The sequence below is a fragment of the Callorhinus ursinus genome, unplaced genomic scaffold (genome assembly GCF_003265705.2).
Source record: "Callorhinus ursinus isolate GAN/ISIS: 27379988/994484 unplaced genomic scaffold, GSC_fseal_2.0 scaffold19, whole genome shotgun sequence".
NCBI lineage: Eukaryota > Metazoa > Chordata > Mammalia > Carnivora > Otariidae > Callorhinus > Callorhinus ursinus.
In genome coordinates, this window is record NW_027397081.1 from 25,810,128 (window position 1) to 25,836,274 (window position 26,147).

General features: G+C 52.5%; 1 protein-coding gene across 3 annotated transcripts in view; it reads left to right on the plus strand.

Annotated features, from left to right (window-relative positions):
* ST14 (ST14 transmembrane serine protease matriptase) overlaps positions 1-25,591 on the plus strand; it is a 42,495-nt gene extending 16,904 nt beyond the window's left edge. For 2 of the 3 annotated variants that reach the window (XM_025893865.2, XM_025893866.2), the window contains 18 exons: positions 5,620-5,779; positions 6,107-6,234; positions 6,480-6,550; positions 7,369-7,526; positions 7,741-7,776; positions 8,034-8,274; positions 10,497-10,636; positions 10,952-11,049; positions 11,808-11,917; positions 12,009-12,139; positions 13,433-13,537; positions 13,850-13,960; positions 14,057-14,170; positions 14,470-14,592; positions 15,362-15,548; positions 22,081-22,355; positions 23,096-23,232; positions 23,343-25,591. In XM_025893865.2, coding sequence (XP_025749650.1) covers positions 5,620-5,779; positions 6,107-6,234; positions 6,480-6,550; positions 7,369-7,526; positions 7,741-7,776; positions 8,034-8,274; positions 10,497-10,636; positions 10,952-11,049; positions 11,808-11,917; positions 12,009-12,139; positions 13,433-13,537; positions 13,850-13,960; positions 14,057-14,170; positions 14,470-14,592; positions 15,362-15,548; positions 22,081-22,355; positions 23,096-23,232; positions 23,343-23,504 — 2,487 coding nt within the window. In that variant the 3' untranslated portion in view covers positions 23,505-25,591. Of the gene's footprint in view, positions 1-5,390; positions 5,537-5,619; positions 5,780-6,106; positions 6,235-6,479; positions 6,551-7,368; positions 7,527-7,740; positions 7,777-8,033; positions 8,275-10,496; positions 10,637-10,951; positions 11,050-11,807; positions 11,918-12,008; positions 12,140-13,432; positions 13,538-13,849; positions 13,961-14,056; positions 14,171-14,469; positions 14,593-15,361; positions 15,549-22,080; positions 22,356-23,095; positions 23,233-23,342 lie in introns of those variants that run through there. The other variant, XM_073903987.1, reaches the window with a different exon arrangement.
* The last annotated feature ends 556 nt before the right edge of the window (positions 25,592-26,147 follow it).

The window sequence follows — 26,147 nt, forward strand, 5'->3', positions numbered from 1 at the left end:
ACGATCCCAGGGTCCTGGGATCGTGACCTGAGCCGAAGGCAGACGCTTAACGACTGAGCCACCCAGGCGCCCTCAAATAAATAAATAAAATCTTTAAAACAAAAAAACCAAAATGGGTTATAGGCCCAAATGTAAACCTAAAACTGTTGGAAGAAAACATAGGAGAAAATCTTTGTTGTTTTGGATTAGGCAAAGATTTCTTAGATACAACACCAAAATCACAATCCATAAAAGAAAAACTTGACAAATTGAATTCATCAAAATGAAAATCTTCTCTTCTTCAAAAGACCCTGTTAAGAGAATGAAAATACAAGCTGCAGACTAGGAGAAAATCTTTGCAAATTATATATCTGTTAAAAGATTTGTATCCAGAATATATTGAAAGAACTCTCAAAACTCAGTAATGTGAAGATAAGCAAACCAATTTTAAAAACTAGGGAAAAGATTTGAAAAGACACTTCTCCAAAGAAGACAAACAGATGGCAAATTAAGCACATGAAAAGATGCTCAACATCATTAGTCATCAGGGAAAAGCAACTTAAGACCACAGTGAGGTACCACTATACATCTATTAGAATCGCTAAAATGAAAAAGATTGACCATACCAAATGTTGGGTAAGATGTGGACAATGGGAGTCCTCGTCCACTGCTGATGGGAATGTAAAATGATACAGTCACTTTGGGAAACAGTTTGGTGGCTTCTTACAAAGTTAAGAAAAAACCTGTCATGCAAACTTGCTATTCCACTCATAGGTATCTATCCAAGAGAAATGAAAGCATATGCCAATACGAGGATTTGTACAGGAATGTTTATAGCAGCTTTATTTGGAATAGCCTCAAATTAGAAACACCCCAAATGTTCATCAACAGATGAATAAGTAAACAAATTGTTGTATATACATGCAATGGGATACTACTCAAGAATAGAAAGGAATGCACTGTTAACGTAATAAACCTAGTGTCGTGGATGAATCTCAAAATATTATGCTGAGTAAAAGAAGCCAGACAATAAGGAGTACATGCTGTATAATTCCATTTTTATAAAGTTCTAGAACAAAGCAAATTAGGAAGCAGGTAAGTGGTTGCTTTGGGACTGGAAAGGGAATCAGGGAGAAATGGGGGGGAAGGGCCAAGAGGAAACTTTTGAAGAGGACAGATAATGTTTATTATCTTGATTGTGGTGATGGTTTCATGGGTGTATATATATGCCAAAAATTGCACACTTTAAATATGTACAGTTTATTTTGTGTCAACTATATGTCAGTGAAGCTATTTTTAAAATTCCATAGAAGGTTCACAAGAGTAAATTTAAAAAAATCCCAGAATAGAACCAAATGACAAAGAAATGTAAAATATGAGGGCGGGGAAAAAACACCAGGGAGAGATGCAAAGGATCTCCTCTATCTTTGGTGTCCTGAAATTTCATCATGATATATTTAGTTAAGCATGCTCTTTCATTTCATTCATCTTTGAATTTAAAGTTATGTGCCTCTCTTTGGCTCTTGGAAATATTCTTACAGTATTCTTTGATAATGTCCACTCCCAGGTTCAGGAATTGGGCTCAAGCTATGAGATAGAGGAGAGCTGGGGAAGGGCATTGTTAGAAATCCCAGATCCCCACTTCGATCCCAAACAAACATACCCCTACCCCACCAGTCCCCCATAAGGAATGGGAAATTGATTTCTCTAGACTTGAGGACACTAGGTATAGAGGAAGGCTGTAGTGAGGGGTGAAGAATAGTCAAAGGTCTATTCTCTCATGTGTTTCAGAATGCTAGTGGCTGGGTTTAAATCAGTCTTTCCAGGATATTAGAAAATTATTCTCTGGAGCAATTAAACCATCCCATAGAAGAGATAGACCTAACTTAACAGTTGGGAGTGCCTAGTAAAAAAAAAAAATCTGGCTAGCCACTTAATTGTAGCCTACAGCAAAGCCACTGGTGGCAAACCATACACACAGAGCTCCCAAACTGCTTTTAGGACCTCATTCGTAAATATGAATGAACAACCAGACACCCTGAGGCATTTGAGGAAAGTCTTCAACATGAAAAAGAAAGTCAGAAACAGAGAAAAAGTACTTAATAGCAATATAAAGATGAGAAGATTTTGCATCCAAAATTCAGAGAACAAGAAAGAGGAAAATTCAAAAGAAAGAACTCTTGGAAATGAGTTCACAGCAGAAATGAAGAGTTCAGTGGAAAAGTTAAAAAACAATGAGACGGGGGTGCCTGGCTGGTTCTGTTGGTAGAACATACAACTCTTGATCCTGAGGTCATGAGTTTGAGCCCCGTGCTGGGTGTAGAGATTACTTAAAAAAGAAAAAAGTGTGATGGATAATAGAGAAAGGATAAGTAGAGAATCAATATAATAGGAATTGCAGAAGGACTAGAGAAAATGAAGGGGAAGACATAATTTAAGAAATAATACAGGCATACTTTGGAGATATTGTGGGTTCAGTTCCAGGTCACTGCAATAAAACAAATGTCACAATAAAGGAAGTCAAATGAATTTTTTGGTTTCCCAGTTCTTATAAAAGTTATGTTTACACTATACTGTAGTCTATTAAGTGTACATTACATTTAAAAAAACAATGTATATACTTAATTTAAAAATACTTTATTACTAATAAATGTCAAACATCATCTGAGCTCTCAGTGAGTCATAATCACTGATTACAGATCACCATAACAGATATAATAATAATGAGAAGGTTTGAAATATTGCAAGAATTAGCAAAATGTGACACAGAAACTGGAAGTGAAAATGGCACTGATAGGGACTCCTGGGTGGCTCAGTTGGTTGGGCGTCTGCCTTCGGCTCAGGTGGTGATCTCAGGGTGCTGGGGTTGAATCCCTCATCAGGCTCTTCGCTCAGCGGGCAGTCTGCTTCTCCCTCTGCCTGCTGCTTTGCCTGCTTGTATTCTCTCTCTCTCTCTGACAAATAAATACATACAAACTTAAAAAAAATTTATAAAAAATTTTTAAAAAATGGCACCGATAGACTTGCTTGACACACGGTGCCACAAACCTCTAATTTGTAAAAAATGTGTTATCTGTGAAGTGCAATAAAGCAAAGCACAAAACAAAGTATGCTTGTACAAGAAAGTTTCCCAGACTGAAAGATACGAATTTCCAAATTCAAAGGGCAGGTGGAGAGAGCTCAGCATAATGAAATTTAAAGACCCAATTCAAAGCATATCCTCAAAGCTTTCAGATAGGGATAACAAATTATGAATAAGAAAAAATGGATTTGTACTGTTATCTTATTTCTCAAAAGCAAAATTAGAAGCTAAAAAACAATGGAGCCTTCAAAATTTTAAGTGAAAATTATTTGAAACCTATAGTTCTATACCCAGTTAAACTATCAACAAATGTGTGTCAGGTACTCAGAAACATGCAAAGTCTGAAAAATTTTCTCTCTTGGGAAGCTACTGAAGTATGTATTCCACCAAAATGAAGTAAACCAAGAAAGATGAACACATGGAATCCAGGAAATAGGGGTTTTTAACACAAGAGGGAGAGGAAGGAAATTCCCAGTGTGATATTGCAGGAAGTTCCAGACAATAGCTATAGGAAAGGGCAGAGAGTCCTAGGGAGGGAAGCTTCCAGGAAAAAATAAAGTGGGAAGGTTGACAGACTTTATGTGTGGAAGATTAGAAGAGTATTACAGAGCTCTTAGATTGTATAGAAAGACCTGGGTATATGTTAAAAAGAAACCCAAGTAAATGAATTTTGCAGCAGGAGAAATAAATTAGTTGTACTGGGAAGGAAACAATAGTGAACAGTATTTCCAAAGACTAATACAGTTGACCTCTGAACAACACGGGTTTGAATTGCGTGGTCGCACTTATATGCGGGTTTTTTTTTTAACATATAAATACAGTATAGTACTATAAATGTATTTTCTCTTATGATTTTCTTAACATTTTCTTTTCCCTAGCTTACCTTATTGTACAATATGTAGTACATATAACATACAAAATATGTGTTAATCAGTAAGTCTTCTCATCAACAGTGGGCTATGAGTAGTTTTGGGTGAGTCAAAATTTACATGTGGATTTTTGATTGTGTAGGGGGTGGATACCCCTAACCCTCCAAGGGCCAACTGTAATGAAAATATAGAGTGTGGATATAATTTAAAAAAAAAAAAAAAAAACTTTAGCCCTGTAACTTATTGGGAGTATGGGTGAGACAAAGAAAGGATATTAAAATTCAAATTATCATAATAGTAAGTCAGATGCTTATATTTTAAATAGATGAATCAAGAGATAGTGTTATTTAGAAATATGGAGATAAATTCCACAATAAGCAGATCATGAAAGCATTTTAGGTGGTCACCTCTGGGCTGTGTTTCTTTCCTTTCTAAAAATTTATTTTATTGAGCTATAATTGACATAGAACATTGTGTAATGTTTAAGGTATAGAGCATGTTGATTTGATACATTTATATATTGCCATATGATTACCAAAGTAGAGTTAGCAATGGGGTGTGTTTCTGTATGCAGTATTAGGGTCACAAAAATAACCAATTATGAAACAAATATGAGTATCCAGGGTGGCAGGAATGGGGAGACTCATAACGGTGAAGTTAATAGATGATGTTTAAATGTAACAAATCAAGAAATGTCAGTTCAAGCACATCATTGAGAGCATGAGGAGGACAACAGAAGAACCACATCTGGAAACACATTGTTAAAATGGCTGCGTCTGTGGAATTTGTGGGTGGGGGCTATTGCTTTGATCACATACCCTTTGGGAATGGGTCTGAGGTAGTTAAAGCTGAAAGGGCAGAGCTCCTCTCCGGGGTGTAGGGCAGACAGAGTGTGTTACAGTGCTGAAGAGTTTGCCTCCCTGTCATTACGGGCCTGTAGACACCCCAGCCGCCATATTCCTACTCCTCTCTTCCTGAAGAGCCCCTGACTGGGAGGAGCCTAGGAAGTAAGCTGTCACCCTGTTTATTGGAAGTTTTGCTTTTCCTGCTCTCAGGTGAGCGTGGGTGTGGATTCCAGTAGTGACCTAGCCTCATGTCACCTTGAGATCCCGGACTGGGACACTTGAGGCGGGAATCAGTGGCTGGTTCCATGGTGGCATGGCAGGGCTGCCCGGGTTTACTGCCTTTTTATTTCGGGCTGGTTAAACATTGGCAGAGCAAGGCCACTGGGTAGGGTGTACAGTTTCTGTGCGGCCCATAGGCTCCTGCCCCCCCTTCCCCCTCCGTGATCAGTGGGGACTGAAGCTGGCAGGGGCTCTCTGCACCACACCCCAGGGCTGTGTCAGCTGAAGGAGGGGCTGCCTGTAGAAGTTGACGCAGCCAATCATGGCCCTGGGCATGGCCCTTTCTCCTCACACACGGGCATTTACCTGCATCAAAGATGATTCATTTGAGTGGAAAGCCTCCATGACTGGGTTTCATTTTCATTTAAACTATCAATTCTTAAGTGATACTTGTATGGTGTTGCCCAGACACGGGATGCATGGATGAGAAGGCCACTTCTCATTTCTCCTTGCTTTTTTCTCCAAGCGGGACCTTACAAAGGGTAAACCTTCTTCCTGGAGCAGGGCTGGGGAGGCTGTTGAGGGGAGGGAGAGTGTCTGAGCTGTGTTGCATTTCTCTGTTCAGAGCATGAACGGTGTTGAGGAAGGCGTGGAGTTCCTGCCAGTCAACAACACCAAGAAGGTTGAGAAGCGGGGCCCGAAGCGTTGGGTGGTGCTGGTGGCCGTGCTGGTTGGCTTATTCTTGCTTTCTATCGTGGCATGTTTCCTGGTGTGGCACTTCCAGTGTGAGTAAAGCCAGGGGTTGGCTCTGGGGCGGGTGGTTTGGGGGTGGCTGTACCTCCCCTCTCAGTAGACGGATGCAGGGGCTACCGGTTGTGGGGGACGTGAGGAAGAGAACAGGGGATGCAGGTGGGGGGCACGTGAGGAAGGGTCCAGGGCTCTGTCTCCCCTGGCTCTTTGAAGCCATAAGGGAGGAGTGTTGGCCCAGAGGCTCATGTGTCCACTGGCCCCTCCTGGCATTCGCTCCCTGGGGGTTGCTGAGGGCAGCTTGAGGATGGTGGCAGGGACAGTGTCGCTTCCTCTGACCACCCTCCTTCTCTGGTCTCCCATAGACCAGAACGTGCGGGTTCAGAAAGTCTTCAATGGCTACCTGAGGATCACAAATGAGAACTTTCTGGATGCCTATGAGAACTCCAGTTCCACTGAGTTTGCAAACCTGGCCAACAAGGTGAAGGAAGCGGTGAGTCCAGCCCCCGGGCAGGGAGCCCCGTCCCTGCTGTCTGCCCTGGCGCTCCCACCTCACCTGGGCCGAGAGGACACGGCTCCCTTTCCTCCCAGATCCCTGGGCTGCAGGTCGCGTGGGTTTCCAGGTACCTGGGGAGGGGGCCCAGGTCCCCGGAGGGAGGGGGCGGCACAGGCTTGGGCAGCGGCGGGGGGGTTGTTGCTGCTCTTTGGCCAGCCGTGAGCCTTCTCTCCTTCCCTCAGCTGAAGCTGTTATACAGTGGGGTGCCATCCCTGGGCCCCTACCACAAGGAGTCGGCCGTGACTGCCTTCAGGTGGGTGCTGGGGAGAAGGCTGGGCGGGATTGGTGCAGTGTGTGTGTGTTTGGGGGGCAGAAAGCTCACAGATTGCAGGGTGATGGAGCCGCGAGGTCTGGCTTGGGGACCAGGGCACCAGGCCCTGTTCTTCCTCAGCTCACGGCATCGTGCTGTCTCCTGGGCAGGGGTCACCGCAGGGGCGTTGCCAGGGTGACACGGGTGAATGCAGGTGTTACGGGTGAATGCAGGTGAATGCAGTGGCCACAGACGCCGTTCAGTAATGGTGGTGACCGGGTGTTACTTTTCCAAACTTGGCTTTGGAAGGCTTCCGTGAGCCTTCATATTTTCCGTGCTCAACCAGCCTTCAGCCTTCCACATGCTTCTGTAAAAATAGACTTTATCTCAAAAATGCTTTTGATTTTGTTAGTTTAATTTAATCCTTATGAATGCTGTGTGGCAGGTGGCATTCGCATCCTCTCTCCGAGATGAGGAGGCAGACTTTAGAATTTGTTCCTCAGTGCGCCCAAGCTAGTGGGAGAGCTGGGTCCACAGCCCAAGGCTGCGGTCCCATTCCTAAACGCGATCTGGCCCCAGAACACGTCTGGTTGGGCGTGAGACGGAGAGTAGAGGGTCAAGGGGCAAGATGTCTGGCTTAAGGGATCAAAAGGTGGGGAAGCATAAAAGAATCTGGGGTGGGCCCCTGCCTGGAGGAAGGTCTCTTTGGGGACCTGAGCCGTTCCGTCTGCGCCGGGCATCTGGGAGAGTATGGGGACAGGTGGGGTGCCCAGCGCGCCCCCCCCCCCGCCCCGTGCCTCAGGCTCACCCCTCTCCCCCAGTGAGGGCAGCGTCATCGCTTACTACTGGTCCGAGTTCAGCATCCCCAAATACCTGGTGGAGGAGGCCGAGCGCGCCATGGCCAAGGAGCGTGTGGTCACATTACCGCCCCGCGCCCGCGCCCTCGGCTCCTTCGTGCTGACCTCCGTGGTGGCCTTCCGTGAGTACAGGGATGCTAGGGGTGGGCGTGTGTGGGGCCCATCGTCGGTGGTGCAGGGCCAGGCCCTGGACCGTTGGGGGAAGAGCACTCCTGAGCCAGGGCATGGAAGGAAGTCTGCCTGCTGGCCCCGCACTCCCCTCTAGGGGAGCAAGGAAGCAGGAATGAGGAAATGAACCACGCCACTAAATACTTCATTCTCCTTCTTGTTCTTCAGCCACTGACTCCAGAACAGTACAGACCGCCAAGGACAGTAAGTATCATGCCCATCTCCCAGAGAAGAGGACGGATGTGGCCAGATGCCCCTTCAGTCAAGGGGGTCCCCAGATCATGCACACACCCCCCCATCGCTCCCAGGCCACGAGAAGCCCCCTCTTCGGTCTCTCCCGGGTCCAGGGCAGCCTGGAACATCTCGGAGGGCCTGGGTGCACCGCCAGGGAGGCTCTGGGTGGCTCACCCCTGCCGGCTGCGCCTGGCCCTGCCCCCACAGCCACTCTGTCTCCCACACAGACAGCTGCAGCTTCGCCCTGCACGCCCGGAGCGGGGAGCTGACCCGCTTCACCACACCTGGCTTCCCCGACAGCCCGTACCCAGCTTGGGCCCGCTGCCAGTGGACCCTGCGGGGGGATGCCGAGTCCGTGCTGAGCCTCACCTTCCGCAGCTTTGATGTCGCGTCCTGTGACGACCGTGGCAGTGACCTGGTCATGGTGTATGACACCCTGAGCCCCGTGGAGCCGCGTGCCGTGGTGCAGTGAGTGTCCCGGGGACTCAGAGGTGGGCCGAGGGTGGGGGGTGGTGGGCTTGGTGGCTGCCCACGGAGGGAAGGGCAGCGTAGGCTGGAGATAGACTGTGGGACTTGAGGCCCCTGCACACGTTCTGGGCAGCAGGGATCAGGTGTGTGTGGGCCTTGGCGTGAGCTCCCGCAGAGCAGCTCAGAGGCGATTTCATCAGCCGTGGCCAGGGTGAGGAAGGCTCAGCGGCTCCTCGGTGCCGGCAAGCTGGGTGCGCTTTCTTTCTTCGCCAGAGTGGAGGTGCAGACCCCACTTTATTACATTCACTTATGTTCAGGCCGATGGATCAGGATTGAAAAAATCAGGATCTTTACAATGATCGCTTGTTCCTGACAGTTCCCAAGAGGAGGGGCAGTCCCCAGGTGTGGGGCCACATGGGGAAGCCCCAGGGTCAGTCAGGAGGCAGAGGGGGCTGGGGGGGAAACAGGGGCAGAGCCTTTGTCATGGTTTCCGGGAAAGGCAAGGCCAGGCCTTGTATGTAGGTTAAGGATTGGCTGGTTCGAATAATTCCAGTGGGTTCTGGGGCACAGGGCCATCTCTGGTTGTCTGGTATCTGGTCGTGGGGTGATTAGGGCCACCTCCATTAGGGTGGGTGGTCACCTGGAGGGAAGAGCGACCCAGCGGCCAAAGCCTCAGGATTACAGGAAATAAGAAGGCATCATACACCTGCTGAGGAGGTGGGGGTGCCCAGATGGCCACCCGCACCCCCCACCCCCCACCAGGATGGAGCGCGCCTCTCACAGCGCTGCGGGTGGGGGTGGACTGCCCTCTCCCCAGCTCTCCCTGACTCAGTGGGCCAGAGCCTTCCCTTGCTGTCTGCAGAAATGAGGTGGGCAGACGTTTCGTGATAAATAATGGGCTAGAATTCAGGCTCCAAACAGGATAGAACCATCTGCCGCCACAGCTCAGCAGCCAGGGCTCCAGGCTGAACACCCTTTTTCTGCAAGGTTTCTTTCCTTCTCTCTAGTTTATGAATTGTCCAACAAAATCAGCACATGGCTCTGAAAGGAAAAACTGGGAAACAGACATGTACAAAGAGCACAAACCTCAGTCGTAATCTTACTGTCTAGAAGTAATCACTGTGAGATTTGTGATGTACGTTCTTCACTCTTTTTGCTGTGTCCGGGTACATTTGTGTATAGATTTAAAAATAGGATTATGGGGCTCCTGGGTGGTTCAGTCATTAAGCGTCTGCCTTCGGTTCAGGTCATGATCCCAGGGTCCTGGGGGGAAGCCTGCTTCTCCCTCTCCCATTCCCCCTGCTTGTGTTCCCTCTCTCGCTGTGTCTCCCTCTGTCAAATAAATAAAATAAAAATAAGTAAATAAAAAAATAAAAATAGGATTATAGGGCACATTTGGTTTTGCTATCTGCTTCTTAAAACTGAAGTATGTCATGACGCTCTTTCCGAATCAGTAAGCTTGTTTCTGTCATTTGTAATGGTTGCATAACGTGGCATTCTTGTGTGGAAGCATCGGGACACAGTCTTTGGCTGCGTCGGTTCCAGAGCCAGGATGCCTGAGTTTTGTTTTCAGCCCAGTCACTTACAAACTGTGGATCCTTGGGCAAGTTATATCACCCCTCTGTGCCTCGGTTTCCTTGTCTGTAAAGAGGGGATTATAGTATTTACTTAGTAGAATTGTTGGGAAGAATGCCTGAGTGAATAGATACATAGCACTAAGCGGTGCCTGGCATGTTCCTAAGTGGTGTTGCTGCTGTTACTGTTACTATTATTGTTATTATTTACCTCATAGTTGAATGAATCTTCTGTGGTCAGGTATTCGAGGTTTCTGAGTTTTTGCTGTTTGTTTAAAAGACAGTCTTACAGGGCGCCTGGGTGGCTCAGTCGTTCAGCGTCTGCCTTCGGCTCGGGTCATGATCCCAGGGTCCTGGGATCGAGCCCCGCATCGGGCTCCCTGCTCGGCGGGAGCCTGCTTCTCCCTCTCCCACTCCCCCTGCTTGTGTTCCCTCTCTAGCTGTCTCTCTCTCTGTCAAATAAATAAATAAAATCTTAAAAAAAAAAAAAAAGAGACAGTCTTACAACTAAATCCTTATTCAGGTCGTTTATGCAGGGAGGGGCTTTGAAGTGACCCCACCCTTGGCCTTTTGTGGATGGGATTGGGGTTAGGGACGCTGGGGTTCTTTGTGCTCTCGGTAACATGCACCCCTTCTGCCCCCCCACAGGCTGTGTGGCACCTACCCTCCCTCCTACAACCTGACCTTCCTCTCCTCCCAGAATGTCCTGCTCGTCACGCTGATCACCAACACCGAGCGGCGACACCCTGGCTTTGAGGCCACGTTCTTCCAGCTGCCTAAGCCGAGCTGTAAGGAAGGGCATGGCGGGGCAGAGGAGGGACAGATCCGAGGGGCTGGTCTGAGCCCATGAGGCGCAGGACAGACCCTTTGGCTGGTGAACTGGCCTTGGTCGGTGACAGAGGTGGGAACCTTAAGCCACAGGGCCTTTTGCCTCTCATGTGGGTCGGAAGCCCTCCCTAAAGGGGTCAGACTCCCAGCACTCACACCTTCCAGCAACTGGTTGTGGAGTGTGCGGGTGCCCAGGCGCGCAGCTTGAGAGAAGGGAGGGCCGCCTCTGCCGGGGTCCTCGATCCTCAGGCTCTTTCTCCTGCGTTTCCTTTCAGCCTGTGGAGGCTACTTACGTGGCACCCATGGGACATTTAGCAGCCCCTACTATCCTGGCCACTACCCGCCCAACATGAACTGCACGTGGGACATTGAGGTAGGAGCTGTAGGGTGCCTGTGAGAGCAGAAAGGGGGAGAGAGGGGGAGGAGGTGGAAGCGGGAGAGAGGGCAGGAGAGCTCTAGGGGGAGGGAGGACAAGGGAGAGGGCTGCTCTAGGATGGCAGGTGAGGAAGCGCAGGGAGAGGGAGATGGGCTCCCTTAGCAGCCCCCAAGTAGCAAATATCTAAAGCTTGCAGGGTGGGACAGGGTGGAGGGGGCTGATCTTACAGCATCCCCAAGACTCAAATCCTAGCTCTTGATCAGCGGCCGCCTGAGGGACCCCGGGCCAGTCACCCCACCCGTCAGTGCCTCAGCTTGCTCCTGGGTAAGAGGAGAGCACGGTGTCTGCCTCTCAGAGGTGAAGTCGCAGAATGTGCGGGAGGCGTGGAGAAAGCACTTGCTAGACGCAGCAAGACGAGAGTCTTGCCGCCCAGGCCCCCTTATGCCCTCCGAGTCAGAGACCCGGCTCGCCTTCCTTTCTTCGATGATGCCGGGAGGACCTCCAGCTTTCTTGAGGAATAGAAGAGTGTCTCTTGCCTCTGAGTCTAGAAGTTCTTCCAAACGTCCAACCTGAGGCCCTCCTGCTGTGTGTTCCGTATTGCCCACATGGGTCGGAGAGAGAAAAACGCAGCGACTGTGCCGTGTGCCATGGTCCCCCAGCGCCCGTGGCCAGCAGCACGCTGTGTCCCTGGGTTTAGGAGGAGGGAAGGTCACAACAGACCCCCCCCCCACCCCCAGCAGCATCTCCCTCCTTAGGTGCCCAACAACCAAAATGTGAAAGTGCTCTTCAAGCTTTTCTACTTGGTGGAGCCCAACATTCCCCCGGGCTCCTGCCCCAAGGACTACGTGGAGGTTAACGGGGAGAAGTGAGTGCCCTGGAACAGCGCCAGTGCTGGAGGGGGAGGGGTGCCCCCAGCCCCTCCAGATCCCCTCCTTACCCTTGACCGCCCCCTGCAGGTACTGTGGAGAGAGGCCCCAGTTTGTAGTTACCAGCAGGAGCAGCAGGATCACTGTGCGCTTCCATTCCGATCAGTCCTACACCGACACAGGTTTCCTAGCCGAGTACCTCTCCTATGATTCCAGTGACCGTGAGTACACGTCTCTAGAAGGAGGAGCCTGGCTAGAGGGACTGGCCCGCAACGAACCCTCTGCTCTGTATCTTCCTAGCATTGTGCTTCCCTGAGTCTGAGATACCAGAGATTGCAAGGTGCATATCACTCCGGTGGCCTTTGGAGGGATAAAATAAAAGGCTGCCATAAATGCATTTCTTGGCAAAGGTGGGCAGGGAATGCTGGTACAGGCTGTGCCCTCGAGTCCCTGTGGGAGACACCGGAGCCCGAGGGCCCCAGGGTTCCTTTGGGCCATCTGTGCCTGTGTTTCAGCATGGCCGCGCCTCTGCAGATCCGTGCCTGTCTTTGTGGCCTTTTGGCCCCTTGGGGAATGGCAGCGTAATTCTGAGACACAGGAGAAAATCCTGGGGCAGGACTCGTCACACGAAGTACTCTGAGCTCCGAAAATTCTGCAGTCTCTACCTAAGAGATGTGGCGGTTTCTGTGGCCTTTAGTTTCCCTGTCTGTTGTGTGAGAGAAGTTCGTCCGCATCCATGGTGACTTTTTGTGTCAGCCCCACGTCAGAGAGTAACCTTCTGGGAGACATTTTAACTATACACGAGAATCCAAATTTAAGTTAAAACGCAACAGCACGGCTCGCCACCCGAAATGTAACTGGCCGACCAAAGCCCTTTGATAAGTAACTAAGCACCGGTGCAGCGCACAGGTGAAGGCCCCACCTTCCGGGCCAGGCTCACCCCCATCCACCCTCAGCTTTGTCCCCGGCCTCACGACGTTGGTTGGTGGACACATTCCAATTGCAGAAGCACGGAAATGTGGGAAAGGCCTTAGAATTAAGGAAATCTCGGGATGCCTTTTGGCACTTGGATAGGATGCGTACGTCATCGATCCGCTGAGCTTCGGTTGCTCCGTGCTGGGCAGGGGGAGCCTGGCACTTGGAGGCATGTGGCCGGCAAGGACACAGGGCAGGAGAACCGAGTGCACACCCAGCCAGCCTCTCTCCACTTTGTCTGGAGCTCCCTGGGGTTTGGTCACTGGCGGTCAGGAGGGGCCCCTCGCCGTGGGTCTGCGGCTGGCCCTCCCGTGCTGGCTGTAGGTTCTAGGAACCCCACTTGCCACAGCTGAGTGGGGCTGGGAGACCCCTGCCCTTGGTGCCAACTGCAGCCCGCTCCTCTCTACACTGAGGGCTGGAGGGGGAAGAGTTTTCTGTTTGGTCCTCAGTGTGGCGGTGAGGGTGGCCCCGAGGGAGGGCAGCCGATGTGGGAGGCAGGGCTGGTGGCCTGGACTTGAGGCCTGCCCTCTCCCTTGCAGCGTGCCCGGGTAAGTTCATGTGTAGCACGGGGAGGTGTATCCAGAAGGAGCTGCGCTGTGACGGCTGGGCGGACTGCACGGACTACAGTGACGAGCTCAACTGCCGTGAGTCCCCTCTGCCCGCACTGTGCCCCGCGCCTGGACGCTGTCCCCACCCCCCACCCCCCGTGTAGACTTCACGCCCCGCCCCTCCTTCCGCCTTTTGGGTATTTCTGCAGAGTAGAGAATTTCTGCAGTACCGGGCTCAGCTTCCATAGCTCGGGACGCCGGGACGCCCCAGAACCAACCCCCCAGCAGGGAAAGGGGTCCCCGGGCAGCTGTCTGGTCGCGCCTGCTTCTCTGGGAAGCAGTGAGCAATGACTGATGTCAGAACGAGGGCCAGGAGCCCAGCTGAATGCTACCCCTTACTCCCTTTAGAATGCAACGCCACCTACCAGTTCACGTGCAAGAACAAGTTCTGCAAGCCCCTCTTCTGGGTGTGTGACAGCATCAACGACTGTGGGGACAACAGCGACGAGCTGGAGTGCAGTGAGTGAGGGGTGGGGCTGGCCTGGCCTCCCTGCGGCCCACCCTCAGCAGGGGCCCGTCGAGCCACTGCTGAGTGTTGGTGCATCCCGCCCCCAGGCTGTCCGGCTCAGACCTTCAGGTGTGGCAGTGGGAAGTGCGTCCCACAGAACCAGCAGTGTGACGGGACGGACAACTGTGGCGACGGCTCCGACGAGGCCATGTGTGCCCTCGGTGAGGCCTGGTGGGAGCAGGAAGGAAGGAAGCCGCCGTGAGCACACTCAGACTGCAGGGGGTCCCAGGTTTAACAAACACAAACCACCCTAGACGTTAAGTGTGTTGCGAAAGTGCGTCAGTGGGGGGAGAATCTTCCGGAAGGTGGAGAATCTTTGGCGAGGCTGGGAGGACATGGGCCTGGGTGCGGATGGGTGGGACAGGCTTGATGAGCAGCATAAGGAGGATGGGTCATTAGGTTTCTGGTTGGGTGCTGCAGAGGAATTGATTGCCTGCCCCTTGTACTCCTTCTTGAACAGTGAGAACTGTTACCTGCTCCAAACACACCTATCGCTGCCAGAACGGGCTCTGTTTGAGCAAGAGCAACCCTGAGTGTGATGGGAAGGAGGACTGTAGCGACGGCTCAGATGAGAAGGATTGTGGTGAGTAGGGCCACTGCATACAGTTGTGCAGGTTGTTCACTGTGCAAGACACATACAGAGGTGGAACTCATGCCAGTGCCTCACTCACCCAGCTCTGCCCTAGTGAGAGGGTGTGTCTGCCTGGGGGAAAGGATGACTTTGCTGATTGGCACAGAGGCACTGTGATCCTGAAGGCAGGGCCCGGGGCCGCCAGCATGTCAGTGCCTCTGTGGCAGAGCTGACGTCCTGGCCGAGGTGCTGGGCTGGCCCCTGCTGGCCATCCTGCCTGGAGGAGAGAGGGCACAGCTTGCCAGAGCAGCCGGCAGGGTTTTGCCCCCAGCGCACCCATGCTTCAGTTTGTGGCCTCGGGTGTATTTCAGAAGCACTGGCCATAGGTTGAATCTGAGCACAATTATGGCCTTTCTGGGACATCACGCCACCCATCCGCTCCTTCTCTGAGAGCTGTGCCCGTCAGCAGTCAGCAAGGAGATCTAGGCAAATGCCACTCACATTAAATCCAAGCAAACCAGCAGATGTCTGAAGGCCTCTAAATGCATTTGGACGGGGATAGGGGGGTGGGAGTGTGAGGGTTTTGGGTTTGGAAGGAGGGAGGGGGCCGGGGGAACGTCAGTGGGGTCTCTGAGTCTCCAAGATATTTGTAGGGGTTCCCACGAAGAGGTGGCTGCCTCACACGGCCTCTTGCTGAGCCCGGTGCGGGGCAAGAGCGGGGCGCGGGGGGCTAGTGCCCCCACCTGGACTCTCTGACCTGTGCGTTTTCTGCGCCTCCCAGACTGTGGGCTGCGGTCGTTCTCCAGGCAGTCCCGGGTCGTCGGGGGCACGAATGCCGACGAAGGTGAGTGGCCCTGGCAGGTCAGCCTCCACGTCCTGGGCCAGGGCCATGTGTGCGGGGCTTCGATCATCTCTCCCAACTGGATGGTGTCGGCAGCTCACTGCTTCATCGACGACAGAGGATTCAGGTGGGCCGCTGGCTGGGAGGGGTTGTCCTTGTGTTTTCTGGGCTCGGAAAGCCCCCGGTGTATAAGTCATGCCAGGGCGGATGGCGCTGCGACAGGACCAGGAGGGGTGGCAGACCCCCCAGGATGAGGCTTAATAACAGTAATCATAAAAACAGAACCCTGTTAGGTGCGCCCTCTCCGTAAAGCAGTATCTCAGTGCCTCTCCTAACAACCTGCTTAGGCGGGCCTGGTTATGTTCCCATTTTACAGAAACGGGGGTTCAGAGAGGTCAGGGCGTGTGCTCATGGGCGTGCAGCTGGGGAGCGGCACAGGCAGGCTCAAGCCCCGGTGTGCGGGTTCCAAGGCCTGTGTGGTCGGTCTGTGCACGGGGCCGCCCCGGGTCCGGTTCAGACTCACATTCACGCTCCAGCTCTGCTTGCCCAGTGGCCGTGGGCTAGGGTTTCACGCTTCCTGGGCCTCGGGTTCTTCCGCAGGAATGGTGACACTGTGAGTTCTTATTCCTGGAGGCCTGCGAGTACCGCGCTCATGCACCTTAACCCTGAGCTCTGCGCCTGGCACACAGTGCGCTCTGCCCCCTGGGCCTCGGGCCCACGGGCGGAGTCCAGCCTGGCACAGGGGAGGTCACTGAAGAAGGGTCCTGCTGGCATCTCAGGATGGGGGGCAGGGCAGCGGGATGGGGGAGCCTGACCAGCTACTTGTGTGTTAGAGCCAGCCGGCCCAGGCCCTGTGGCCACTGGCCATGGAGGGAGTCTGGTGGGACAGCCTCCTCCGAGGGGAGTGGACCTTCCAGGGGCTCCCCACCCTCAGTGCCTTCTGCCGGGCACGTACTCTTCTGCCAGAGTCAGCTGTGAGAGGTGACTGGGCTGCCACAGTCACCCTTTTGCAGGGAGGAGAGGAGAAGCACCCTGAAATCTCAGGAGAGACAGGGCCTAGGGCACTGAGGCACAGGTGTTGAGCAAGGCCAGGCAGGTGCACATAGACGCGCGTGATGGAGGTGACCGCAGAGGTCTGGAGGGCGCAGGGTCAGTGCCGTGGTCCCCAGGGCCCTGCTGGGCTGAAGGGCAGCCTCATCCCACCCAACTGCCCTCTCTCTTATTTTCTCACACCCTGCTCTCCCCTGGGCAGAAATGATTTGGTTCGTTTTTGGGGTGATGGGAGCTTACTTAAGAATTTTGTAAAAGAAACTCTTTATCTTGGGATCCAGGCGAGTTGCAGAGATAGTACGGCGTTCCTGCGTACCCTCACCCAGTCTCTCTCGTGGGCAGGGTGCGTCTGTCAGCCCTGAGAGCCCCCCTGGGCCCCAGCACGAACACCACCGCAGGCTCTGGGTGCATCCTGTGGGGTTTATTCTCAGATCGTCTCTGCTGCAGGAGCCAGTCCACGTTACCACTTTGCACTGTTGTCCCCTGTCCCCAGTCTCCGATCCGTGACAGTTGCTCAGTCAGCCTGCTTTGTTTTTGTGATCTTGACAGTCCGGAGGCCAGGTGTCCTGTAGAGTGCCCCCCCGCCGCCCTAGTCTGGGTTTGTCTAATGTTCTTGTCATGATTGGACTGTGCTTCTGAGTGTTTGGAAAGAATAGCACACGCTGTCAACAGGCACAGGCCACCAGCCTGACCTATCACTGGTAACGTGACTCCTCTGCTGGTTGAGATAGTGTTTGCCAGGCTGCCTCATGGTGAAGGCCCCCTTTCTTTATTCTTTGGAAGTGAGCCAATTTGGAATTCTTCTGTGAGGAAGCTTTGTCCCTTCTCTTCCATTTATTTATTTAGTTAGCTATTTCTATTCGTATGGACTCTTGTATATTTACATTTCTTTGGATTGTAATCCAATGCCGTGATATGACTTTGTTGCTCAGATTGTTCCAGATTCGACCATGGCACTCTCTCCAAGGTTGGCTCTTTTGTCTCTTTGATCTGCCCCCATTCTTTTGTTCTTTTGAGCCACTTCCGTGCTTTCTGGCCCTAGCAGGTGCTCTAGGCCCATCTTGTATTTTCCCTGGCCCAGGCCTGGAATGAGCCACCCCCCCCCCCACCCCAGGAATCCTGTTATCGGAGGACAGTGAGACCGGGCCTCTTGGTATTCTCAGTGTTACTGCAATCCTACTGCTTCTAGACCCTCAGCAGGGCGAGCCAGGATCTGCATGTGTGGTCCCCGCGCCCTCTGTTCCTTCTCCCTCTTTCTCTTGCTTCATCACTGAATGTCTCATTTCCTCCTCCTTCATTTTCTCTTCATCATCAGTTTTACTTCCGCCAAGTGATAGTGCGGTTAATCCATTCGACACCCCGTGCTGTTATTAGCACCGGGGGACAAAGATGAATAAGCCTTCTTCCTCACTCTTCCCAGGCTTCCCAGGCTGGGGGGACGAGATCCATGACACGTGCTCGTGCACACACACGTACATGCGCACGCGGCAAGTGCTGTGTGGGAACTGTGCACAGGTTACCTGGGCCCAGCATGTGGGAGTTGAGAATTCCCCCCGGGGTGGGGGAGGGAGACTTAAGAGTGCCTCTGTGAGCAGGGGTGTCTGGTGTGAGTGTTGAAACCTGAGAGTGTTTGCAACTGGACAAGGTGACGCAGACCTTCCAGACAAAGAGGGGTGTGAGCAGAGGCAGGTGGGTGTGAAGTGTGCAAGGATCTGGAGTGCAGTTCCTTTGGACACATTTCTGAGTCGGCAGGTGCTCGCAGGGTGTTGCTGTGGTTAAGAGTATAGTCTGCCTGGGTTCAGTCCCGTCCGTGACTTATTAGCTGTGTGATCTTGGGCAAGTTACTTAGTCTCTCTGTAGTCTGACTCCTCATCTAAGAATGGGCAGCCCTACGTTGACGGGCTGCCTGGGGGATGAAATGACTTGATGTGTCAGCACTGAGAAGAGAGCTTGGCGTGGCTACCACCAGTGCCCTCCCAACCACACGGCAGTCCCCGGGGCACCTCAGTGGCTGGACCTTCACACCTGGTCTCTCAGTTGCTGGTGAGCATGTGTACCTTCAATGACTAGAGACTAAGTCTGCTCAAAGAGTCGAAGGCTGTCCTCGACCGAGGCATGTGGACTGGGGAGAAAAGACCATCCTGGCAGGCTTAATGTGAGGAAGCTTCGAGAAAGAGGGGCTGGGGTTGCTGGGTGAATGGGGCTGGCAAGGGGGTGGGGGCACGTGGCTTAGCATGGGCACAGGGTGACAAAGGGATGTCTGTAGCAGGTGATGAGATCACAGACAGATGGTGCCAGAGGGGAGGAGGGGGACTCTCCCACCCTGTCCCCCAACCCTACCCCATCCTTTCAGTCGCCGGCCCTTGCCTGCTAAATATCCCAGACCATCTCTGCTCTTTCCCCCTCACATTGCTGCTACCCTGTCACAGCTGCAGCACCCTCTACCGGATCACCCTCTTGCTTCTCAGCGTGCCCGCCTGTCTCCACCAGGTGGGAGTGGTCTTTCCAAAGAGCTAATCTGATCCTGTCAACCCCTTGCTCGGGGTAACTTGTAGGATAAAGCAGAAAAGGTGTAACAGGACCAACATGGCCACATTCTCTGGCTCAGTCTCCTGTCCCGCCCTCATACCTTCTGTATATTCAATTTCAGGGGGCATCGCAACATTCCCTTGGGTCTCTGTGATCTTGCTGCTTTCTCCCCCACCTGCAGGCTTTGACTAGCCAAGTCCTATTTGATCTCCAAGGCCTTGTTCATGACATGCTTCCTCTCCTCGCCACCCCGCCTCCCACTCCATACTCTGCCACAGCCTGCTGCCCATCATAATGGAGGTCACCCATGCTGGGCTGTCATGGGTGGTTTTCATGGCTCCCTCCCCGAGGACGCGGTACACTTGGAGGTTAGGTTAGGTCTCGGGCCGTTCCTGGACCACCACAGATGGTTGGGAGAAGTCAGAAAGGGTAAGGCAGAATTAATGCAGATACAGAATGCTTGGCTGATCTGGTAGGTCTTGGAATCATTTCAGGCTGTTGAAAACGGCTCTCACAAAAGAAATTTTCAGGAAGTTCTCATCTGGTAGCAACAGATTAAAAAGACCTGGAGGCAAAAAGACCGGTTTGGAGGCTAGTGCTACCGTCTGGGTGTGAGGTTCTGCAGGGAGGTGGTGGCAGGAACGGAGAGGAGGGGACAGAGGCGTGGGCGGGCGCAGGGCGGGGCTGGCGGAGGGCCGGTGAGCTGGGCTCCAGGGGCAGGGGGAGAGAGACAGTGGAGGAGGAGGTAAGGTTCAGAAACCCGAGGAGAGAAGGGGCCTTGCCGGGACATTTTAGCACTGGCCACTTCACTAGCCTCTTGACTTTCCTGATAGGCTAGAGAAAATGAGGCTGGTCTTCATGCTTTTCTTCCTCTTGCAGACTATTTTAAAGATACACTTTTCCCAATTTTTTATTTTGAAAAATTTTCAAACCTACAAAAAAGTTGCAAATATAATGAAGGAAAAAATGACAATGAATACCCTCGTACCCTTTATCTACATTCACTACCTGTTGAATTTGACCACATTTGTGTTATTTCTCTCTACACATGCACATGTTTTTCTGAACTGTCTCCGAGTTGGGTGCAGCCATGATGACACCTGTCCCCTAAGTACCTCAGCTTGTGTCTCCCAACAACGAGAGCTCCCCCCGCCCACAATATGGGAATCACCTCCAGAAACAACAGTGCTAACACAGGACTAGTGGCGAGCATGTCTTTCATGCTTCAGGTGTCCCCCAATGACCCCGATATTGTCTTTTGTAGCTTTTTTTTTTTAATCTAGGATCCAGTCAAGTGTTGTGCTCTGAATTAGTCCTTAGTTTTCTTTAGTCTCTTAAATTTATTTATTTATTTTTGTTTTTTTTTATTTTTTAAAGATTTTATTCGAAACAGATAGAGAGAGAGAGGGAGAGAGAGAGGGCATGAGTAGGGGAGAGGCGGAGGGAGAGGGAGAAGCCGACTCCCAGCCGAGCCAGGAGCCAGACATGGGGCTCGATCCTAGGACCCTGGGATCATGACCTGAGCCGAAGGCAGACGCTTAACCATCTGAGCCACCCAAGCGCCCCTCGTCTCTTAAATTTAAAACAGTTCCCCTAAACCTTTATTTTTTTTTTTAATTTATTATTTTTTAGGCATTGCATGTTTGAAAAGTCCAGGCTGGTTATTTTGCAGAATGTCTCTCAATTTGGATTTTTTGATCGTTTTTTCTTGGTTAGAGTTAGGTTAAACTTTTTTTTTCCGCCCAAAACACTATATAGGTGATGCTGTGTCCTAGCCCATTGGTGGGAATGGCTGGGAGGACAGTCTGATCACTTGGTTAAGGTGGGGTCCATGGCTTTCATCCATTATAAATGTGCCCCCCGTTATGAATAATCTTGGATGACACTTTGAGTCAGTGTGAATATCACGTTGTTTCTCTTTGGAGAGGGAGAGAGAGAGAGGAGCGGGGAGGGGCAGAGGGAGAGGGAGAATCTTAAGCAGGCTCCCTGCCTAGTGTGGAGCCTGTTGTGGGACTCGATCTCACGACCCTGAGATCATGACCGGAGCCAAAATCAAGATTCACACGTTTAACTGACTAAGCCCCCTAGGAGCCCCCCCCCGGCAATCTTTTACCCAGTGCTTTTAGCATCCATCGATGATTCTTGCTGGTGTTGGTTATTGCCAAGGTAGATGCGAAATGTGATTTCTTATTATATTGTTTCTTCTGTATTTATTAGCTGGTGTTCTTCTGTAAAGAGTAGCTTTCCTTCTGTCCTTATAAAATTTTGAAATTCTTTTTTTAGATTCAGGATGGACTCATGGATTCCCCTCCCCCTTTTATATTACTCAGCATGCATAGTACTTTAATCCTGTTGTTCATTTTGATGTTTGGATGGTCCTGATAACTGGCTCAATGATTGTTTGAGCACTCACGTGCTTACCTCTGATAAAACAAAACGTTCCAAGGTCACTTTATGCCTTCCTTGCTTCAGACCTGAAATCAACCATTTCTCCAGGGAGCCGTGGTTCCTTTTAATGGAGAAGAATATATAGAAACCAAGTTCTGGGTGTTATTGGGGATGTCATTGCTTTGGGGCCATTTTTTTGGAGAAATCCTGAGCTTTGATTGCTACTTCTGATTGCACTCCCTCCTCCCCTGCTCCCTTTGTATCTCCCTTTTCCCACACCAGAACTTAGCTCCCAGCAATGGCAATGTGTTATCTTTACTTGTGCAGTCTGCCAGTATACGTGAACAGTTTGGAATTGCTACACTTGTCCCACCACCAACAGCAAACCTAGTAGATGAAGTTGTCTACTTTCCAATTCATTTTGTTCTTAGAACACGTACCACTGTGTTAAAAAAGTATTTGTGCTGAGTTCTGTGTTTTTCTTTCTGTGAAAGAGCACATCGCTAAGAAATGTATTTTTGGTAATCGGATTAAAAATCTATCACAAGAGGGAAACAAGGAGGTACAGGGGTGCTGAGTGCTGTGGGCAGCTGAGGAGCCACCCGGAAGCCACAGCCCCCTCCACGGTCCGGGCAGCGGCAGGTGGCTTTGCCCAGGTCAGTGCTCAGGCAGCTGTCCTGCTCCTCTCGCAGCTACTCTGACCACACGCTGTGGACCGCCTTCCTGGGCCTGCACGACCAGAGCAAGCGCAGTGCCACTGGGGTGCAGGAGCTCGGCCTCAAGCGCATCATCACCCACCCTTTCTTCAACGACTTCACCTTCGACTATGACATTGCCCTGTTGGAGCTGGACAAGCCGGCCGAGTACAGCAGCTCCGTGAGGCCCATCTGCCTGCCCGAATCCTCGCACAGCTTCCCCGCCGGCAAGGCCATCTGGGTCACGGGCTGGGGCCACACCCAGGAAGGAGGTGAGCGAGCGCGGGTGGGGGGGGGGGGGGGGGTGCTGGCGGCCGCTGGGCAGCCCCCTCTTCTCTCTGCCTGGCGGGGCGGGGTTGTTCAGGAGTGAAGTGCAGGCTGGGCTCCGCGTGGAAGGCCTGGCCATGCCGCTGAACTTATCTGAGTGACCTTGGCGGTTGCTTAAACTCTGAGCCTGTTTCTTCACCTGTAAAGTGAGGGTAAGACACCTTCCCAGATGGTGCTCCGTGAACGTAAGGACACTGGTGGGAGCGCTGTGTGACGCAGGGGGGCCTGGCAAGCTGGGCCCGTGTCAGGTCCTGTGGCGGGAGCCTGGCCTCCTCGGCCCTTCCGCCTCCATCTGAAGGCCCGTTAGTTGGTCAGTGGCAAAGGGGAAAAATCAGTTATCATAGTGCGACAGCACGCTGTGGCAAATCTGTAGAATATAGAGAGGAAAAAGGGAAAGAACCCGACTTAACACAACCCCGGAGCCGCTGCGTGGTGCTTTCCGTCGCTCTCCCTGTTTCTCGTTTCCCACACCCCGTTCGCATGGCGAACGTCCGAGCTCCTGTCACCGGTCGCCCAGTTCCTTGAGCCTTTGTCAGCCACGGGCAGTGGGCTTGTGTCCGGAGATTTGCTAGCGCGGTCACTGCCGTGGAAGCGCCCGGAAGGGGGCCCTGGCCGTTGCACGGACCCATGGGAGCGCCACGGCCCCGCTCAGCCTCATCCCGCCCTCCTGCCCCCCGCCCCCCAGGCTCGGGCGCGCTGGTGCTGCAGAAGGGCGAGATCCGCGTCATCAACCAGACGATCTGTGAGAACCTGCTCCCGCAGCAGATCACCCCGCGCATGATGTGCGTGGGCTACCTCAGCGGCGGCGTGGACGCCTGCCAGGTGCGCGCGGGGCGGGGCCCGGGGTAGGGGGCGGGCCCCGAGGTAGGGGGCGGGCCCCGGGCGCGGGCGCGGGCGGGCACTCAAACACCGAGGCGCTGGTCTCCCCGCAGGGCGACTCCGGGGGACCCCTGTCCAGCGTGGAGGCCGACGGGCGGATTTTCCAGGCCGGCGTGGTGAGCTGGGGTGACGGCTGCGCTCAGAGGGACAAACCCGGCGTGTACACGAGAATCTCTGAATTTCGGGACTGGATTAAAGAGCAGACTGGGGTGTAGAATGCAGGGGACATCGGCGGGCCACCCCAACGTGCACACCTGCGGGCCAAGGACAGGATCGCTAACAGCACCCCTGACTTGAGCTCCCCAGAACCCAGACTGTGAACTGAATCCCCAGGTCTCTGGAGAGGGTGACTTGGCCTGGAGAACTTCTCTCCTCCCTCACCTCCGAAGCAGAGGATGGGAGGTGGAGAGGGAGGACACTGGCAGTGCCAAGGGGCACAGGCTTGAAGACACAGCCCCTCCCCTCCAGTCCCAAACTGGGCTGAGGCTTGTCCGGCCGATCTTTGGGCTCTGCCTCTCTGGTACCGAGCGGCTGTAATGTTGCTTTGGGACCCCTACGGTGGGGCTGGTGGGGGCGCTTTAGGCTCCTAGGGTCACACTCTTCAGGAAACCCGGGCCAGACGACCCTGGAAGACACATGGGTCTAAAATTTGAATTTTTACCAGCTCCTAGGGTGGGCTTCAGTGTGTGTATTTGTGTGTATGAGTAAATTTTGTTTTTAGGTACATTTTTTTCTCACTGGACTTGATGGGCTCTCCTTCCTCCTAGCCCCCAGTTGCAAGCAGTAAACCGGGTTTAAATTCCCATCAGCACAGACCCTGGAGTCAAGCTAAGAGCAGAGGCCACGGTGTCCTGTGGCCTTCTCCAGGCCAGCAAGGGGCTATGTTTTGCTTCTGAGACCAAGGCCTGGTGCCCTGAAAGGAGGGCTGCGCAGGGCAGAGGGGGGCCGGCGGTGAGGCATGAGGGTGGGAAGGGTGTGCAGTAGCTGCCCAGCCTGGGCACCCGAGGAGAGGGAGGAGCTGTGTGTCCCAGGAAGAAAGGAGGAGGTGGGGCTTTCTTTTGGGCATGGATGGGATCAAATGAGTTCTGTGTACGCGTGTGTGTGTTTGTACACGCAGACATGAGGGTAGGCATGATGTCGAGGCTGTCCAGTGTGGGCTGAGCAGGTGGTCCCTGAGCCTTGCAGGAGGGATGGTGCTTTGCTTAAGTGTTCTCACATCTCCAGTGTACCTTTGATTTTTACTTATTAATTTAAAATATTCTCTCTCCTCGCTTGGAGTGACACAGAATGACAGCGTCAACGATCTAGGGAGGGCTTAGGGAGTTCTTGAAGGGACGTTTGAAAAACTTCTGTATGCCAAGGCACTATACAGGCTAGGGCTAGGGGAAAGAAGGGGCTTAGGAAGAGAAATCAGATGGCCAGTGACATGAACAAAGATGGCGTGGTCTTTGCTCATCACCACATCCCTGGCTCAGGCCTGGCTCCTAGAAGAGGCTAATACGTACTTGATAAATCAATAGTCTGCCCTCCAGGAGTTTTGGGAATGGAAGGGGGGAAAACGCAGTTTGATTGGAGCAATCTGACCAGACCTCTAGGAGGCGATCAGCTGCTGCTTTGATTTTAGCCTGAATGTTTTACTTTCTGGAGGGAGGAGCAGTTTTGTCTTGACACCTGTGCAGGCATGCATGTTGGATTTTCCTTCCAGGGAAGGGAAAGAGCATCCGTTCTTTACCAAGGCGTGACAAGTAGAAGAAAGAAGAGGTTGTCAAAGACTCCTGGGCAGGTGGCGCCATGTTGTAAATAGCTGACATTCAGGGAGAGGCTTCACCCGTGCTCTGCTTCCCGAGTACGCACACCCCTCAGGCCGCCAGCCTGGCTCAGTTGTAGAAGTGGTTGCCCACACAGAGGGAGGCCAGCCCGTGCCTGCCTGTAGCATCCTCATTGTCCCATCATGGTCTAACATTGTCTTGAGAACTCCCACCCCAGAGCAGCAGCACCAGCTGGGAAGGCTCATGCTTCATCCACACCTGCATCAGAAACTTTGGGGCAGGGCCCTGTAGTCTGCACAGTAGCAAGTTGTTCCAGGTGATTCTGACCTACCGCCATTTTAGCAGTGTGTCCATAGGCTAACAGCATCAGCCTCACGGGCGCCCAGGGCAGTGGCGTGCAGGTGCATCCTGCACTTCTGGCCCTGTTCTAGAAGCCTCAAACATTTGATGCCCGGAAGCTCGAGAAATGTCAGTTCTTTTAAAAAGACCGTGGAGCCAAACCCGTTTACTCCCGACTGGAGATAAGAATAGCCTAAGAATCCTTAAGTACCAGGAAGTCAAGCCCATCATTTTGAGGCTCCTTAGTCTCCAAAGAGTCATCTCTCTGGTTCTCCCCAACTATCCTGAACCTCAATTGTTTTAGCCACCAACCAAAAATGTTTAAACTAAAGTTTAGTGAGTGTTTAATCCAATTGCGTGGACAGGGGGTCTGATCCAGACATAGATTCTGCAGAAATAACAGTGCGTTTGGATGAGTTAGGATGGACTTTACAGACAATGAGCCCAGTTTGGAAGTCTTCCGGGACCCAGAGCCCAGAACCCAGAACCCATACAGCCGGAAGGGAAGTTGTCCAGCCACTAGGGGGCAGCGCGGGATTTCCCTTCTGGGCGGCGGACCCGGCCGGGCCTGTTGCAGTCACAGGGGAGGGGGCCGCCGCTGCCTCCTGGGGGTGGGCTGCGGTTCGGCTGGTGAGGTGGGATGGGGAAGGCCCCCAGGTCCACTTGTTCTCAGAAGGCTGCCTTCTGCTGCTTTCCAGTCACTTTTAAGGGGTCTGGGGCCCCTTTAGTACCCTCGCCCCTAATCTGCAG